Genomic DNA, 18,145 nt, shown 5'->3' with positions numbered 1-18,145 from the left:
GATGTTTGTTTTTATCAACATCAATTAATTCCTTAGATTTTTCTGGAGACTGAAGTGAGTTTTGCCAAGGATTTCAGTAAAATAATTGTCCATTCCTCTCGCCTTCAAATTGAGCTGATTACGACGGTTAAAGCTGGCTTTTCGTAAGAACAAGGTCAAGGGGGTGGGGCAGTTTTGTTAATAAGAAACAAATGGACCCTTTTGTTGAAACATCGAACGAAGCGAAGGGAGAGACATGCACAGGAACGAAGCCAACTGACCAACGAGGTGTGGAAAAACGCAGCCTGCGACGAAGCAAATGTCGGGACGATCTTGACTGCCGTGTCTTCTCGCCTAACTCGTGTGGTTTACCTGTTTTACCACGTGTCTCCTTTTCCCATTCAAATCGCGGCATCGCCGACATGCGGTCAACTATATTTCTCCTTCCACCATTTTTTCAAGAGCTTAGATTTCGAGTCCGTTCAACCGCCTGTTCAACGTAGCGGTGAGATTTAAGATCGAGTAGTGATGTCAAAAACAGTGATAGCGATGATATTAAGATTGTAGCTGGAGGGATCACATAGGAAAAATAAATAACAATAGGGAAATGGCACATTTGGCTTGCTTAATCACAATACTAGTGCCTTGCCGAATTTCATTATACGACACTTGATTTACTAATTGCAGCTTGGATTTAAGGGACGTGCGTAATGCCTCAAAAACTTCAGATTTTTTATCTTGAAATAGAACAAGTTTGGAATTGAACCTAGCAGCACATTTGGTACGATCAGCTACTATTTACTTTCATTGTTTAGTTGGTGATTTAGCGAAGAATAACAATTCCTTTATTTTAGCTATTTTTCAAAATTGGTAAAAAGTCTTCTTTAACTACACCCACCTTCTCTCATAATATTAGCTATTACATGTCTAATGGAATAGCTTCAAAAATTATTATAACTAAATTACCTTTCATAAATTTAGAAATTTACAACCCTCAAATATTAATAATTAAATTTTAAATAAAATATTAATAATTAAATGATCAATTATTAATATTTTAAATAAATTATAAATTATTAATATTTTAAAATTAATTATCGTAATAACATTTAACTTATAAATAAAATATCAATATTTTTAAATATTAGTGATTGAAATATAATAAAACATTAATAATTTAATTATCAATTAATAATATTTTAAATAAAATTATAAAATTATTAATATTTAAATATAAATAATCATAATAATATTTGAATTATAAATAAAATATTAATATTTTATAATGTTAATGATTAAATTATAAACAAAATATTAATATTTAAAATGATCAATTATTAATATTTGAACTAAATTATAAATTATTAATATTTAAAAATTAAAATAAAACAAAATAATAATATTTAAATTATAATAAAATAGTAATATTATATAATACTAATGATTAAATTCTAAATAAAATATTAAAATTTAAACTATCAATTATTAGTATTTTAAATAAATTATAACATATTAATATTTAAAAATAAAACAAAAATAAACAATTATTTAAATAATAAAAATATTTTTATTTTTATTTTTAAATTATTTTTATCAATCAAATGCTAAAATAAATTATAATAATTGTTCTTACTCTAATTCATTTATTGTATCAAATTACCTAAAATTATTTTATTATTATTTATTTCAGGAATCAAATGTATGGTATATGGTAATCATAATTAAGTTTATTGATTATAATGTCAAATCAAGTTTAGTTCTAAACAAAACGTTATAATTGAGCCCACTTGTTATTTAATTGTAACGTCAAATCAAATTTAATTGGTACTCGAGGCCGTAACAATGTGATATAAATAATTAACTTAAGTTGAGAAATGAGAAAATGGTGATAGAGTGATGGTTTGGTTGGGCAATGGACAGACAATAATGACCGGTTCAAGTCCAACTAGTTAAGGAATGAGAGGCAATCGGGTCAGAAAGATTTCAAATGGAGGGCTGGGCGTCTGATAGAGAACCTTGACGTCGTCATCTGGTGAGGAGGAGGTATGATCACGTGGGTTTGGGACCCGCATTTTTGATCTTATTTCGATCTTTATAGGTAATCCGGACAGGGGCCCATGTGTACCACTCACAGAAAGTACTTGCTGTACTCTACGTTAGTTTTGTGAAACTGAAACAAAAGTGAAAACTTATTAGCAAATATATATCCTCACGCGCTAAATCCTCAACCAAAAGCTCAATTCTCATAACTTATTCGCTTGCTCACCATTGTTCTGTCCTTTAACCTCTTTCAATTACAAATGTACGTCCTGAGGATAGCACTGAGCCATGAGCGTGTGGCATAGTGGCGTGGGTCCAAGGTTTTGCATTGTGTAATTTCTTATTGTCAAGTCAACTCAGTGAGTCGGTGCTGGTGACTGAACACTGATCAGGTTTTTCTGATTTTTGAAGACCAAAAAAGAAAGAAAGAAGGAGAAAACCAGTCATATATAAGCTTAGCCAAAGCAAAATTTGCAAACCAATGCTTTGGACAAATAAACCACGGTTTTCTCGGGCTGGGTGGGTTTGACTGCCACTAGTCGAAAACCAAAGCCAATCTCGGAAACAGCCCCTCAGCTTAGACCACCCACTTCCAATGACAGTAGCAGTCTACTAATCCTCTCTCTATTGTAACGGCTGCTGCTATCTCCAACTACAAACATACGCATAAAGAGATAGAAAAAGAGATTGAAAGTTAAGTTTCATTCGTGTGGGGTTTGTCTTTTTGGGTTTTTATTTTTTATTTTTTAAACAATTGTTTTTATGATGGCTGAGACTGATCAGGGTTTTGAGGGGGACCAGGGGACTGCAACAACTACTAGTTTTTCTCAGTTGTTGTTTGGTGGTGATGATGATGTTGTGAGTCTTGATCTGGGTCAGAGTTTTAACTACACTTACTCTTCTTTTCCTGCTCATCAGAAGACTCCCAAAATGCTTTGCTTTGGGGGCCAACAAACTGATGCTGAAATAGTGTTTGGTGAACCTCTTGCTAGTACTACAAAAACTGCCACAACTCCCCAGAGGTCCGGCGTCACATGCAGTGATTCTTCCTCAGCTTCTTCTGGTAACAACAGCAAATCTGTCAAGGCCCCCTCCAAATCTACTGTGAGTATATATAATAAATTGTTAAGTGCAATGCCTGTGTTCTTTGGCTTTTGGGTTTTGTTTAGCTCGCGGAAAGAAAGCTGCCTGTTTTAAGACCACTTTTTGTTACTCTTTGGAAGAGAAAGAGGAATAGAGGTCGAGAATCGGTGGAGTGCACGGGTGCCATTGTTACAGCTCAGCCGGTAAACCAAAGAACCGATAAAAAGTCCAAGGTCGAGAACCCCGCCACTTCAACCGGTCATGCAAAGGTTGGATATAACTATAAATCGAAAATTAGTACCTTACATGTTCATCGCACATAAATGCATGTTTCATATATTGGTCTGTTTTTTGAAGTTTCCATCTTATAAAAATTTACTAGATGATTGTTTTTCTCATTAAATGGCAGGCGAGGAAAGAGAAGGTAGGGGATAGAATCACTGCATTGCAGCAGCTGGTTTCACCATTCGGCAAGGTGCGAAATTTACCTTCAGGGTTTAAATTGTGATTAATTTGATTCAAGGACTTTGGAAGGAGTGCTGAGTAGTTAACCGCAATGCAATTTGATTTGACTGGAAAAATGAGTGGTATGTGACAAGTTTGGGAATTTGAAAATGTTGCAGACAGATACGGCATCGGTACTCCATGAAGCGATGGGTTATATCAAGTTCCTGCACGACCAGGTCCAAGTCCTGTGCTCTCCTTATCTGCAACACCTACCTGTAAGTACAAAACAACCAGTTTTTCTGATCAAGTATATAAATAATTTTCTGACCAGCGGTGAAGCAAAAGGGCTTAAGGGTCTTTTTAACTGTGATGTTAGGACGGTGGGGAAAACGGAGGTGAAGATTCACGAAAGGACCTGAAGAGCAGGGGGCTGTGCCTGGTCCCAGTTGCTTGCACGGTGCACGTGGCAAATAGCAACGGTGCTGATTTCTGGTCGCCAGCAATGGGGAACAATGTAACAAAGCAGTGAATCGTTTCTAGATTCCAAATATACTTTTATACATGGTTGCTTTGTAGTTGCCCTCTCATATTGGTGTCTGTCTGTCTGAAGGGATTCTGACAGCTCATCTTGAACGAGGATCAAAGGGGTAAAAAGTGTTACAAAAACCAGGAACCTGGGAAAGTTAACTCCTGATTCAAAGACATTCATGGATATTTTATATATTAATATTATTATATATATTAAAAAGTGCTTTCTTTTTCTCCTATTTTTGTTTCATAGAATTGACTGAACGAACAGAGGGAACAATGAAAAGGGTAAGGCAGAAGGGCCAAAGCAAAGTGTATTTCTTTTCGTTGTTTGGTTTTTGGTAGCAGCACGTGGGTCCTTACTTTTTTCGGCTTAGGTTGGCTTTGGTATGGGTTACACTTGTAAATCTCCAACGCTTAATCAATTACCAATGCAATTTTGAGACGAGGGCTGGTCGTTCTTTGTAGTTTTCTTCATTTTTTTTAAATTTTAAATAAAATGAGAGTTTCTCAAGCTTTTACCCTCTTTTTATCACTTGAATGGAATTCCATTGGCAATTATCAACCGTTTTTATAGTTTTCTTTTTCATCTTTTTAGGCCAATTACCGTATTTGTAGTGTATTCTCTGCTTGACTGAGAGGTGTTAATTGCACACATTGCCGTTTACTAATGTAATCACCCAATAAGTGGCCATTTGGGCATGATGCTATAGCAAGATTTTGAACCCTCATTCAAGACCCTAGTCCCATACTTGCCCATAGATCTTATTATTGATAAAAGCGAAATATTAAGTTGATATCTAAAAAAAGAAATTTATAATTAATGACATTATTTTATTTAAATTTGGTGAACATAACAAATTAAATAAAAATCAGACTACTTCATTTAAAGAGACAAGTTGAGGTGAGTATCAAGTCGGTGGGAGGTGGCAGCTATTATTGATGACATTATTTAAGGAGAGAGACAATTTGCTATTGGTAATGGAAAAAAATACTAGTGAGTGCTTATTAGTTGGTTTAAATCATAAAATGATATTAGCAAAAATACCATTTATAATTTTTTGTACATAAAATTTAATAAATTTAAAAAGAGATAATTGTATTGTCTTGAGAGAATGATATATTCAAAATATTTTATATTTCCCAAAAAATGTTTTTAATTGTTCAAACTTTTTATTAGCCAAATTTTCGTAAAAGAAAATTTGTTGACGGTAACAAGACTGGAAACTTATGAGGGACCCATAAAATTCAAATAAAGCCCAGTGACGCGCTTGAAACCCACGTTAACGGCCAGTCTGAACCGATCCATATCAAGGTTTCAAGTTTTTCAAGATCCAAGATCATTTTCCTTGCCCATATAAAACAAAGGAGGGTTCGTTATTGCCGCTTCATTTCAAATGCAACTGCAGCAATCTTCCTGGACACACTTCGTTTATTATTCTCCAAAAAAATGAGTCTGGATTCGTCTCGCTCTGCGAATTCAGGCCCCCAGAATTTGAAAAGAAGCTTCAATTCAAATTCTTCAAACGATAAGGGTAACAGCAGTAATAGCAAGAAGAGAAAAAGTAACCAGAAAACCCTAGGCATGGCTTGGGGCCCCAATTCTCTCTCTACCTCTCGCTCCTCTTTCCGCTCTTCTCCTTTCTCTGATTTTGGAAGGTTTTTCCATCTTTTACCTCTCTTCTTACTTTCCTTATTTCCAAAAATTGGATTACATTTCCGGATATCAATTATGGATTTCTTTTGTTGTAGTTATATGGTAGAAAAGAATAGAAAGCTTCAAAATCAGTTTGATGCCGAGGCTTCAAATTCTTCTCTTAGCGATTCTTCTACGAAGCCTATATTCCACGGGGTTTCTATCTTCGTTGATGGTTTCACGGTTCCGTCTAGTCAGGTTTATTTCTTATCCATGTTTCCCTGTTGCCTTTGTTTGTTAGTCACAACTAGTACGTTTTTATGACTTTTAGTTAGCGACATTCTTATTGATACTAATGATGAGATCTACAGGAACTGCGGCGATACATGTTGAATTATGGTGGACGATTTGAGAATTATTTTTCTAGGCATCGAGTCACGCATATCATCTGCAGCAATCTCCCTGACAGTAAAATCAAGAATATCAGGTTCATATTGCTTATTTTTGTTTTTTTTTTCCCTTTTGCTTCCTCACCCTACTTTGAACAATTAAGCTGGATTTCAATTATAAATTGATTTAAGTATTTTTGTTGGTGCTTCGAATGCAGGTCCTTCAGCGGTGGACTCCCAGTAGTGAAACCAACGTGGATTCTAGATTCTGTTGCTGCTAAAAGACTTTTGAGTTGTAAGTTAATGCACTTAAGTGGATTTCTAATTTATGGTTATATAGTATATGAGAGAAGCATTGTGAAATGGTTTGGGTAGATTGTTAAAGAGATTAGAATTGGATTTTATTAATGCAAGCAACTCCTTATTACAGGTCTGGCTTTGAAAACATTATTGCTGCCTTGTCTTTCTTATTTTTCCCAATGTATATAGTGAACTATAGAACTTGTACTATCTAATGGAATTACTGTTCATGTTGTTTTAATCTCAAGGGGTTCCCTACCAGCTTGACCAGCTTGCTAGCAATCAACCAACATTATCAGCCTTCTTCACTTCAAAATTCAGCCCTGCATCTGAGGGTGTTTTTACAGCTGCAATTTGTGAAGTAAAACACGCAACTGAGGATTTATGTTTAAAGGATGCATCAACAGACGCAAAATTTTCTGAAGAGGGTGAGCCCTCTGAATGGAGGAAGAAAATTACTGAAGAACATGATGAACTTATGCGTGGAAATACTGATTCAAAAGTAATTGAGGAGCCAAGTAGTAGCTATAGTGAAGCATCTCAGGAAGTAAAAGGGGTAGAACGAAGTTATCTGGAACAAGATGATGAAAGCAAGGAAAACAATGGACCTCAGTACTGTCCTGAACAACCCTCTGCTTCTGTTAGTAGCCACTGCTTTGACAATCACAGTATAAAAGGATTGCCCCATTCAACAGCCCTTGGACCTTCGAAGCAGCGTCATTCAACTCTTGGAGATCCCAATTTTGTGGAGAACTACTTCAAGGTACTGAATAGATAAACGATTGCATATTCTCACTTTTCTGTGCCATTGTATAAGTTCTTTGTAATCCTCTGCTGCTACTTTAGGTCATTTTAATTTATCAATTTTATTTCCATGTAGCTAATTGAATTAGCATGTGATTAGAAACTTAGCACCAGCTTATTCTATAGATTAGTGTATGTTGATTTGAAGTTTATACTTTCCTGGAAACCTTCTCTTGACCCAAGTAGCGCATTATATTTTAGTTGGTCAAGCATTTGTTTATGGTCATTTTGTCAACTGAACTGTTAATATCCTAGTGATAACTTATTGATTAGACTGCTTTTTCTCTTGGTCTGAATAGTCTCTTCTGTCTTCCCTTTGAAATGATGGTCATTTGTCCGTGCACGCATACCTACATACGTAAGGATTTGTGCGTTGCATGTGTGTCTATGTATGTTGATCAATTGATTTTATCTTAACCTGTCTTTAATTATTGCAGAATTCAAGACTGCATTTCATAGGAACCTGGAGAAATAGATATCGTAAGCGTTTTCCCAGCTTGCCAAATGGGTTTAAGTGCGTGAATTCTCATTTGGATGTTTCGGCTGATACTCAGAAGACTGCCATTATACATATTGATATGGTGAATTGAGCTTCTAACCATGAATTTTTGTTGTCTATTCTCATCTGTTTTAAGTGTTAATATCATAGTTATATACATAATTGATATTGGCGTATCTGGAATTTAATCTTTTATGATGGGATGTAACTCTTATAGATGTCTACATGGACTATGTTTTCTTCCCCTATGTACTTGTGGTTTTGGATTGATACTAATATTCTGCTTCAGGACTGTTTTTTCGTCTCAGTGGTCATCAGGAGCCATCCTGAATTACATGACAAGCCTGTAGCTGTATGCCATTCAGACAATCCAAAAGGAACTGCTGAAATCTCTTCTGCAAACTATCCTGCTCGAGATTATGGTTGGTTTTTATCTGGATTATCTCTCCCCTGCTGCTGTAATATTTCAGTTGGAGAGCTTTTATTCTGCATTGGAGTGAATTCTTTTTTCTTGTGCTTCAGGAATTAGGGCAGGAATGTTTGTTAGAGATGCCAAGGCACTTTGCACCCACCTTGTTATTCTCTCATACAACTTTGAAGCATATGAGGAGGTAAACCACAAGCTGAATATGCAGTATAGCTATTGAACTTTGCTTAGATAAGGAACAGTTGGCTTGCCCCCTCCTCTCCTCTTTTCTACCTTTTTTTTTATGCATTGCTTTTCCAATTGAGTGGAGGATGTGCATGCCAAAAGGGGGAAGGAGAGTCCATGGAAGGCATGAATGGAAACTATCAGAAAGGACCTTGAATTAGCTGATCTTACCAATGATACGATCCTAGATAAAGCACTACAGTTTAATATGATCCATGCCTCTGACCCAACATTGTAGGAAAAGACTTTGGGGTTTTTGTTGTTAGATTACTGTTCCTGTTATACAGGTTTTTCGTATGTAATCTGTTGGCAGTGTGCAGGTTGCTGATCAGTTTTATAACATCTTGCATAAGCACTGCAACAGAGTTCAGGTCTGCTCACGAATGTACTTGGATAAGTCCTTTTTTTTGAAAATAAAAAAGCCTTTGTTATCTTTAACATTGTAATTATTGTTGAAAGTAGGCTGTCAGCTGTGATGAAGCATTTTTAGATGTCACAGACTTGGAAGGGGAAGATCCTCAGCTTTTAGCTTCAGTGATACGGAAGGAGATATTTGAAGCTACTGGATGCACTGCAAGTGCTGGGATAGCTGTGAATATGCTTATGGCTCGTCTGGCCACCAGAACTGCTAAACCAAATGGTCAATGCTACATTTCTCCTGAGAGGGTGTGTTTTTTTCTTTTTTATTTGTCATTTGTAGAGTTTTCATACTTCTATGTTATGGCATTATAACAATCTTATCGTTTGGTTGGGATCTAAGGTTTTTTGTTCTGCGTCATTATCTCTGTTGTATTTCGTTGAATGTAAAATACAGTTGTTCATCACATCTTTTCACTATAGTTTTATATTCTAGTTGTCAGTTTATACCCATATATTTGTGTCCTTGATTTTGATTGAGCATGTCAAATGTAGTGTTCTCATGTACTATATTGACTTTACTTGAAGAATTTTTTCATGACATATGAAATATTAGAGATGGTAACTATCCTGCAGTTAATTTTAAATAGTCAAAAGATCCCTGATTCTTTGTGGATGAAGAATGCTCATGTTCATCAGATTTTCTATGTTTTGTGTGCATACTAGGCTCATTGTGTGGACAATGCGTCTTCTGATAATCATCCTGTTGTCTTGATTACTCAGAAATTTAGTAATGGACTAAAGAGAACTTGTTGTCTACTGAGTGTATTTAGTAGTAATAATCTTACAGAAGGACACTGTCTTTAGATGGAAAATAGTCTAATAAGTAAGGAAAAGAAAGAAGAGGTGGAAAAGGACAATAGCTCTTTGCAATAGAAGCGCCTTGCTATGAAGACTAGTTTGTTTAACCTGTTTTGTTAAACATGCAGGTTCTTAAGTGTCATATATTGAAATCAGTATTTAATTACCAAATAGGCTCTTAGTATTTGATACAGATTAAGGTATCAATTTGAAGTTTATTGAGCAGTGTAGGAAATGGAAATGATTTATCCACAAAACTAAATAGGAGCTGGATGGAAGAGACTAAAACTTTCTATATTAGCATAGATATGTTTTCTACGTGGTTAAAACCAGTACTAATAGAATAGCATTGAACTGATCACATTAGACTTACTCCTTAGCTTTATATGATTTTGATTTTATTGTAATATGTGAACATCAGTTTGAAAATATCAATGAATCAATGCATCTTAAGTAAATGCTACCTTCCTGACCACAGTGTTTTAGTCATTTGCAGGTTGATGAGTATTTAGACCAACTTCCAATAAAAGCTCTCCCAGGGATAGGCCATGTGCTAGAGGAAAAGTTGAAAAATAGAAATGTTAGAACTTGTGGACAGTTGCGTATGATTTCTAAGGTAGTTTTACACTTTATTTGAGATATGATTTACTTCCATGTGTTGAAATGGTCAAGTTACTATTTCTAATGTGAAGATTAAGTTTCAAAATCTGTTGTTTTGCGATTGTAAGTGTAAATGAATGAGCTTGAATAGGTCATCGTCTTAAAAATGAGAAATGACTTCTTTTTTCTCCTTTAAAGAGAAATATTCATCTAATTTTCTGTGTGCATTCACTTTGCATCTATAGGACTCCCTTCAAAAGGATTTTAGGTTTAAAACTGGTGAGATGCTGTGGAATTACTGTAGAGGAGTGGATAATCGACTTGTTGGAACAATTCAGGTTTGCCCAAATGCATACTTTTCTCATCTAATAATTATATGCTTTCATGCTTGTGATAGCCCTGTGTTTTACAGTGATCATCATTTGCATTGCGGGTTATGTCCAAAAATTCAAGCTATACAGCATACACAATTCTTTTCTTGTATTATGCGCCTTGCTGTTATTTCACTGGTTGAAGCATAAAGCATGCATGATTTAAGTTCGTCATGAGTTTGTAACAGATGTTTACAATGAAGCTCGTCTGAGTAGGATGTAATGAGAAATACCTGCTTAGAATTTTAAATTCCAGCCAGCTTAAGGAAAATATATATCTTTTATTGATAACTCTATCAGTACAGATAAAGTTGTTTTAGCACAATTTATAAAGCATGTGAATGCTTGAATTACCATTTCAAAAGTGGAGTTTGATCATGCAGAAGCTCACATCTTATCTATAAGTTGATGCAATAGAAGTTCATTTTTCTAGTCTGATAATTTAGGATCATTTTAAATTTTTTTTTTTTTGATTAATCCTCTTACCTCTGTGTTATAAATTTATTCCTCTTAGCCTGGCTTACTGTTGATGTGAGTTGCAGGAGAGCAAGTCTGTGGGGGCTGAAGTGAACTGGGGCGTAAGATTCAGGGATTTGCAAGATGTCGGTAGTCTGATGCATTATAAAGGCTCAGGGATAGTCTTTTCATTGTTTTTTCTTCTTTTTGACTGAGTTAAACATTGTTAATTGATATTGCAGACCCAGCACTTTCTCTTGGACCTTTGCAAAGAGGTTTCATTGCGCTTGCAGGGGTGTGGGGTGCAAGGGCGAACTTTCACACTTAAGGTATTTTCTTATTTTAATATTGATATGCGGTATCATTTTACTGAATTGAACTGAGTGATATTCTTTTGCTGAATTACTTTAGAAGATTAGCTGATGGCAAAATGTACCAAGGCCTGCACTAAATTGGAAATTTTCTGGTGTATATCTAGATAAAAAAGAGAAGGAAAGATGCTGGGGAGCCTGCAAAGTATATGGGCTGTGGAGACTGTGAAAACCTGAGCCATAGCACAACGGTAATATGGAATTTCCTTGCCCTATTATGTAACTGCATATTATGCATGTTCTGAGTAATGAACATAAATGCATATTTTTCATTAGGTATGTGAATATATGTTTGGATCATGCTTTACCCTGTCTTTGCATTGGTATTAATATGCATGAACGGGGACATGTGCATATACACTTGCCATTAATTGTATTACGTTTAGAATGGAGATGTGCATATGCACTTTCCATTATTGTATTGCATTTAAGGATCTTGATACCTAATGTTACAATAGGTTCCACTTGCCACTGATGATGTCGAAGTGCTTCAGAGAATTACAAAGCAGCTCTTTGGATTTTTCCACATAGGTATGTCTGCTTTGAGAAATTTAGAACACTATGGAAAGTTGATCCATGCCATTGGTTTTGCCTCCGGATATTCTAGCTTAAATGTAATTTAGAAGCTCTCTATGGTTCCAAGCATGAATGCAGTAGAAAATAATGAGGTTGATTGACTTTGTTAAGTGGCGTAGCTTGATAAATAAATGAAATTGTTTATTTGCAATTTTGACCATTTTTTCTTGTTTCTTGGAGAAGTATTCTCTAAGAACTGGCCATTGTTATTGAAAGCAAATAGCCCATGCAGCTTTTTGTTGGCATGAGTGGTGCTTAGATGGCAGCATCATCATGATGGGGAAGTTGGTGGTAACATGGTCTTCAGGGATAATGCATTGAGAGTTGAGATGACAAATTCTGCATTTGTTATTTTTTTTTAGCCTTGAAAGACATTTGGAATCTCTTATCAGAAAGCTGTTTTAAATCTCTTTTTTGTTCCGGGAAAAATAATTGTAGTGTTTATTGAAAATACCTGTGTTTACTTCCTCTTTGCTTAACCAACTTTCATAAGAAAGGAAAAGTTATGCATGTGATGGTGAAAAATCTTTTGGGAGTCTGGAGACAAGTTTGACCTAACACACCCTTTGGAAATAGCATTAGGGTGGTATTTCAGTTGGAACTGTCAGAAATTGATGAATTTAGTATGAGCTTTAAACTAATTCTGTATAATCTATAAATTGGTTTCACATAGATGTCAAGGATATCCGGGGTGTTGGTTTGCAAGTTTCAAGGCTTGAAAGCGTAGATACTTCTAAGCAAGGTGTGTGCTCATGTTATCTTGAATATTCTTGAGTGGTACTCTTTTCGACTCTTGCTTTCAAATTTGTATTATGTGCCTATTGGTGGCCTAGATGTACACAAACCACCTTTTATTATTGATTGCTGCAGTTGTTCTGTATCTCTTCCTGACTGTGAACTTGTCTGGAAATTGATTTAAGTGCTTGAAAGGAATTCTTTGAAATCATGGCTCATATCTGCCTCAGCAAGGTCAGAAGAACAATGTGATATCAATGGTATAGCCAAAGACAGGGTTGGTACAGGTAATGCCTTTCCCCCACTCCATGTTTTGGTGGTTAGATTGTAATAGCATGTTGGTTGGTTAATTTTAAAATATTGCTCCTCTGACTTACTCTAATCATTGTCTTCATAAAACTCAGATATGCTTTATATTGTCAGGCAAAGAATTTTCACTGTTGCACACCAACTACTAGTATGTCATTTAATATGGAGTTAGTAAAACATTCTTTATTTAGAATGCCCAAACCCATGTAGTTGGTAAAAAAAATTTGAGTTTCTTCTGTCTGTTTGCTTAAAGATGAGTGAAAGTAAGCTTAGCCTGTTATGTTACTGGTGTCATCTTGCAGATACTGAAGGAAGGAGTATGGGTGGAAATTCAGGAGTGTTATGCACCGATCCAGTGGGGAATTCTGTTCTTAGGACAAATAATACATCCAATGGTGAGGGTTGTTCAAACCAGGGCTTAAGCATCCCACTGTTATGCGACCTCGATATGGGAGTAGTGGAGAGTCTTCCATCAGAGCTCCTGTCAGAATTAAATGAAATGTATGGTGGGAAGCTAGTTGATTTGATTGCCAAAAGTAAAGGACAAGGTGAGAACAGCACTGGTTCTTTATGCTTCCATTCTCCTGAACTAGCCAAAGGTGAGACATTCTTACCTGGTCTTTAAGTATATGATTTCATATCTTTCTATGAGTGCCTTACAAATGTGTTGACTTTGCTCACTAAGTTGCAGTAGAGGAAGCAGAACGATCTCGCAATTCTGATCCTATCTCATTGAGCAGAACAGCAGCGGAAATGAAGGTAACTCTGATTCAAACCATATATTTTCTTTGTGATGCTTTATATTGTATTTAAAATAACTATAACTTAGTAAAACAATCACATTAACTAGTCGGTACTAGTTCTTAGGTAAAATTTATTGAGGTTAAAATATAAAATCGGGAAAAGAAGAGCGACAGCGATTGTGGGTAGTTGGTATTTCTAAGTAATTGAACATATGCATGCATGTTGAAGTGCTAGTGTAAGATAAACAAGGCAATATAGATTATTTATTTATACCTTATCTAATTCAGCTTTGACATTTGAGCATTCTTCTATTGTCTTTCCTGTGGGTATGATGACCTTATGTTCACCTATAATTTGTGCAGAAAATGCTTTTTGTTTTATTATTGAAATTATATTATTTGTTGTCCCAAAGGGCAAACAGCATATATTGGACGGACTGCAGACAGTGCCTGACTCTGGGGCTGGATTTAACAGTATTGCTATTTCCATTCAAGGACTGGATAATAATGATTTAATGCCTTCATCTCTAAGCCAAGTAGACACATCAGTGTTACAGCAGTTGCCTGAGGAATTGAGAGCTGACATATTTGAGTCGCTTCCTGAACACAGGAGGCAAGAAATCTCTACCCTAGGCCCTAATAGAGATAATTTGCATCATCCATTATGCATCAATCCACCTGAATCAACTGATTCTGGCTTAACCAACACTCTCTGGATTGGAAATCCTCCAATGTGGGTTGATAAGTTTAAAGTCAGCAATTTGTTGATGTTGAGATTTTTTGCTGACATGTATTACAAAGCAAAGTCAGCTGAGAATTTATCTTCAATACTGCAATGCACTATTGCTGAATCTTTACATCCTTTAGATGCAAAATGTGATGCTTGGAATGAAGCTGTTCACAGCTTCAATGAGCTTCTCGTGGAGTATATTAAACTGAAGATAGTAGTAGATATTGAGGAGATCTATGTTTGTTTTCGTCTTCTAAGAAGGTATGTACTTGTATTTTGTTGAGATTGTCCATTCTGGAAGAGGAAAAAAGTTCTTACTTGCATAATTTTGTAGAAGTTTCCCCTTTATGCATGTACATTATAATATAGTATTTTTAAAATTTCATATTTATAACTATGTTTGAGGCATCAAAATGATGCTCGAGTTCAACAATAGTTGGTTCTTTTAAGTAACTGATCTGGTTTCAAAACATTGATTAATGGATGAGTGATTTACTATGATCAATTGTCTTCTGAATACCTTAGCAACTGATACATGTTAAGACTGACATAAAGGATGCTGTTTAATATTGAAGCGCTGTAAATGATTGGATTCATTGTCATTTTTCTCTTTTTTTCTAAGTAATTTTCTTAACCTTGTTATCTTTTTCTTTTTCTTTTAAGCAATTTTCTTAATCTTTTTCCATCTATGTTGCTTCAAGCTATAATAAATATGTTGATGGAATCTTAAATGTTGTTTCAGGCTAAGTACCAGGTCAGAATTTTTCTTGGAAGTGTACAATTTGGTCTTCCCCCACCTTCAGGTCAGTGCTTCATAATCCTAACTTTGCTCCTGTTTCTAAACTTGAAATCACTTATTTGCTTTTAGTGACAATCACTGTTTAATATCCTTATTCATCTGTCCATTGTTTGGCATTTTCAGGCCGCTCTAATTGTAATTTCTGATTACTGTGAAGAATTTCATTTATGATTCTGTAATTCTTTCAAAATAGTTTAGGGTACGGGCAATTGGATGGAATTCTCTCAATTAGTATATTGAGATTTATGGGGTATGGGAAATTGTCATCATAAGAGTTTTGATGTTACTCTTGCTATGATTTTACTTCATTAATACTGAGACAACATTTGGTCAGCAGATTGTATTTGTTAAGTCATGAACTTATGATAATCCAAATAGAAGAATTATTACTCCCTCTGTTCCATAATAAGTATTCTATTTCCTTTTTGGGATATCTGAAAAAAGTTGTCTAAGATCAAAAGTTAGAGGGTAATTATTACCAAACTTCTAAAAGTACCTTTTTCGATCATATTAAAGGACAAATTATACAAAACTAAGATAAGAGGAGAAAGAGCCACCTAATGGAGATGCTTATGTCTGTTGCACAGTGTTACATGTACCTGTCCAGCTGAGAATGGTTTTATTCTGATGTCAATACAAATTTTAGGCCCACAATGACTGATTGGGGCATGTACATTTAAATGTCATTTAACGTGTATTAGTCCCTTTATTGACTGGAGTAATTGAACTCGTGTACTTGTCATGTTAAAATGCACTGCTGTTCTCCCATTTATGATAAATCTCCGGCTGCTTAATTTTGTTGGCTCTACCATTATATATGCTTAAAAAGAGCTTTTCTTTTGGCTTCAAATTTCTCCACTTTCAGGATTTGTGCTTTGGAAAATTAAACACATTTTGAGCACTGGAGTTTTCAATTTTAACTTCTTTACATTAAGCCATCTCTCCTTTTAACCAAAGTGTCATATTTTAATGGATTATGACCGGTTATCAAGGTACTTTCATATTTGATGTTTTATTTGTTTACCTATGCTCAATCTTTTCTTCTAGGTATCTGTTGATGAAAACTATGGTGGAAACTTGCATATACCTTTAAACAAGTAGTGCCACCATATCGTGAACTCTGTAGACGTCCAAATTGATCCTCCATTTAGCTGTTGCACATTGAGCAAAACAAGAAAGAAATTAATCACTACATTGCTATAGTGGCTTTGGATTACGTCATTTATAGGTGAGTGTACATTTGATATCAGGAACTTAAAAATACTATACTGTCTTAACAATTCTTTCATTTCGAGTCTATATCACATTTCCACTCTAGAATCTAGCTGGCCTTGTTGATATAAATTTCTTGTTCAATAGGTGTGAGCTAATTGAATATCACTCTGGTGGCTTTCCCATTCATTCAGCCATTCTTGCATATCTGCAGGTAATTTTTCTCTTAAAGATAATTGACAACGTGATGTGTCATTGACCTTCAATTGTGTAATGTTTCTTACTGTTTTTCTCCATGTGCTTTGTTCGTGTTATAAAGCCATCTGCTTTTGCTCATACCTCTGATATAGATGGTCTAGTCATAATAATTTTAAACTATCTCTGGTCGTATTGTTTCCGTATGCAATTAAGTCGTAATATTTTTCATTTTTTCACACTATTCTTTTTTGTGAGTTGGGCAGTTGAAACTTGGCATCATCATTTGAACTCGGTGATCTAATTGACTCCAGAATCCTCAAGTCACCTTCATTGGATACAAAAAGTGCCACACAAGGTAACATGTTTGATTTGAACTTTCCAGAAAATTTTTATACAAATATTTTTCCCCTATTGAGCTTTTAGTGATTATTGAAGTAACAACAGATTATGGATGGTTGGTTAGCACATAGATCATGAGTGATTAAAGTTCTTTTCATTTTGTTGATCCTGCTTGCAGTTTTATTGGTGCTCAAATGCCATCCGCTGAAGCCTTTGAAAGCAAGCCTTCCAGGAATGCCCATTGTGTTTAGCTTTGTGAGTTCGTGGCCTGTTTTTAAGCTTCATTTGCTTGTTGATTATGGTAAGTCTCTGGAGAGGATTCATCATGATTGCTCAATCTGCGTCGGATATCTGTACAAGATAAATGGTCGATGGAAAAAAGATGGATATTCACTTGATGTGGAAGATCAAATTTTAGTTACCTCGAGAAATCTGGTCAAATATGTAGTATTGGTAGGCATCGGAGTTCAAAATTGCATTGTTAACAGGATTAGAAAATGTACCCTGGCCACCTTTTTCTGGCAGGTGCAAGCTTTGTTTCTAGGACCTGGTTAACTTAACAGGATTAGAAAAGCATTTTACGTATTTTGAAATTAAATTAATTTGCATGCTGCATTTTTTTTTTCCTTTTTTGTTGTTTAAACATAGAAGCCACTTGAATGATTTTTTTCTATTGTCAGGTTCAAGTAATATTTTTTTAATCACTTGCTGACTTTTTATTTCAACCGATGTTGTACCTTTGATCGAGTAGCAGACCAAGTTGGCGTTAATTGACTTGGGAAACAATTAGAAAACAAGGCTTTGTTTTGTGGGTTAGTAACTTGATAATCATGTTATTGTAAAGCTGCTCATAGGCCGAAGGGCTGTATCTTTTTCAACAAAGCAGAAAAGAATGAAATTGCTGTTTGCGGTGCCCTTTAAAGCAGGCATTAATTTTCTGAAGGATTTGGAATTCTTCTTGTTCTATCTATTTTTGTAAACGAACGCTAATTTATGTCTCGTACGTCTTCAAAACGCGAACCGCAGTGTGATTTGGTGGAGGATAAGAAATGAGCGTATGAAACCTCAGTACGATAGATAGCCGAACTTATGCGAACAATTTCAACGAGAGATTGGCAGGAGTCCCCCAGC

At 35.3% G+C, this 18,145-nt stretch overlaps 2 protein-coding genes across 5 annotated transcripts; both read left to right on the top strand.

Moving 5' to 3' along the window:
- The first annotated feature begins 2,338 nt into the window (after positions 1-2,338).
- Positions 2,339-4,520, top strand: LOC110420937 (basic helix-loop-helix (bHLH) DNA-binding superfamily protein). Of its 2 annotated transcripts, XM_021434374.1 has the most exons (6): positions 2,339-3,123; positions 3,243-3,371; positions 3,512-3,577; positions 3,726-3,824; positions 3,926-4,063; positions 4,160-4,520. In XM_021434374.1, exons 1-6 carry the CDS (start codon positions 2,782-2,784, stop codon positions 4,166-4,168), a joined length of 783 nt encoding a protein of 260 aa, XP_021290049.1. In that variant the 5' UTR covers positions 2,339-2,781; the 3' UTR covers positions 4,169-4,520. The 2 variants fall into 2 exon arrangements, with proteins under 2 accessions (XP_021290049.1, XP_021290040.1); XM_021434365.1 differs by having other exon boundaries at positions 3,926-4,520.
- Positions 4,521-5,377: 857 nt separating this feature from the next.
- Positions 5,378-17,714, top strand: REV1 (DNA-directed DNA polymerase). Of its 3 annotated transcripts, none has more exons than XM_021429870.2 (26): positions 5,380-5,736; positions 5,830-5,971; positions 6,085-6,200; positions 6,321-6,397; positions 6,651-7,165; positions 7,644-7,787; positions 7,995-8,127; positions 8,228-8,316; positions 8,678-8,728; positions 8,820-9,023; positions 10,072-10,191; positions 10,421-10,513; positions 11,089-11,148; positions 11,245-11,331; positions 11,481-11,564; positions 11,832-11,904; positions 12,623-12,691; positions 12,870-12,971; positions 13,296-13,592; positions 13,679-13,752; positions 14,150-14,727; positions 15,209-15,269; positions 16,313-16,493; positions 16,625-16,691; positions 16,939-17,030; positions 17,193-17,714. In XM_021429870.2, exons 1-23 carry the CDS (start codon positions 5,528-5,530, stop codon positions 16,364-16,366), a joined length of 3,432 nt encoding a protein of 1,143 aa, XP_021285545.1. In that variant the 5' UTR covers positions 5,380-5,527; the 3' UTR covers positions 16,367-16,493; positions 16,625-16,691; positions 16,939-17,030; positions 17,193-17,714. The 3 variants fall into 3 exon arrangements, with proteins under 3 accessions (XP_021285562.1, XP_021285545.1, XP_021285553.1); XM_021429878.2 differs by having other exon boundaries at positions 5,381-5,736; positions 13,685-13,752; XM_021429887.1 differs by lacking the exons at positions 16,313-16,493; positions 16,625-16,691; positions 16,939-17,030; positions 17,193-17,714 and having other exon boundaries at positions 5,378-5,736; positions 14,150-14,349; positions 14,604-14,727.
- Positions 17,715-18,145: the final 431 nt, after the last annotated feature.

The sequence above is a fragment of the Theobroma umbraticum genome, unplaced genomic scaffold, assembly GCF_002168275.2.
Source record: "Theobroma umbraticum cultivar Fairchild unplaced genomic scaffold, ASM216827v3 scaffold_30.0, whole genome shotgun sequence".
Taxonomy (NCBI): domain Eukaryota; kingdom Viridiplantae; phylum Streptophyta; class Magnoliopsida; order Malvales; family Malvaceae; genus Theobroma; species Theobroma umbraticum.
Note: the sequence above shows the minus strand (reverse complement) of the source record. Positions and strands in the feature narration are given on the sequence as shown.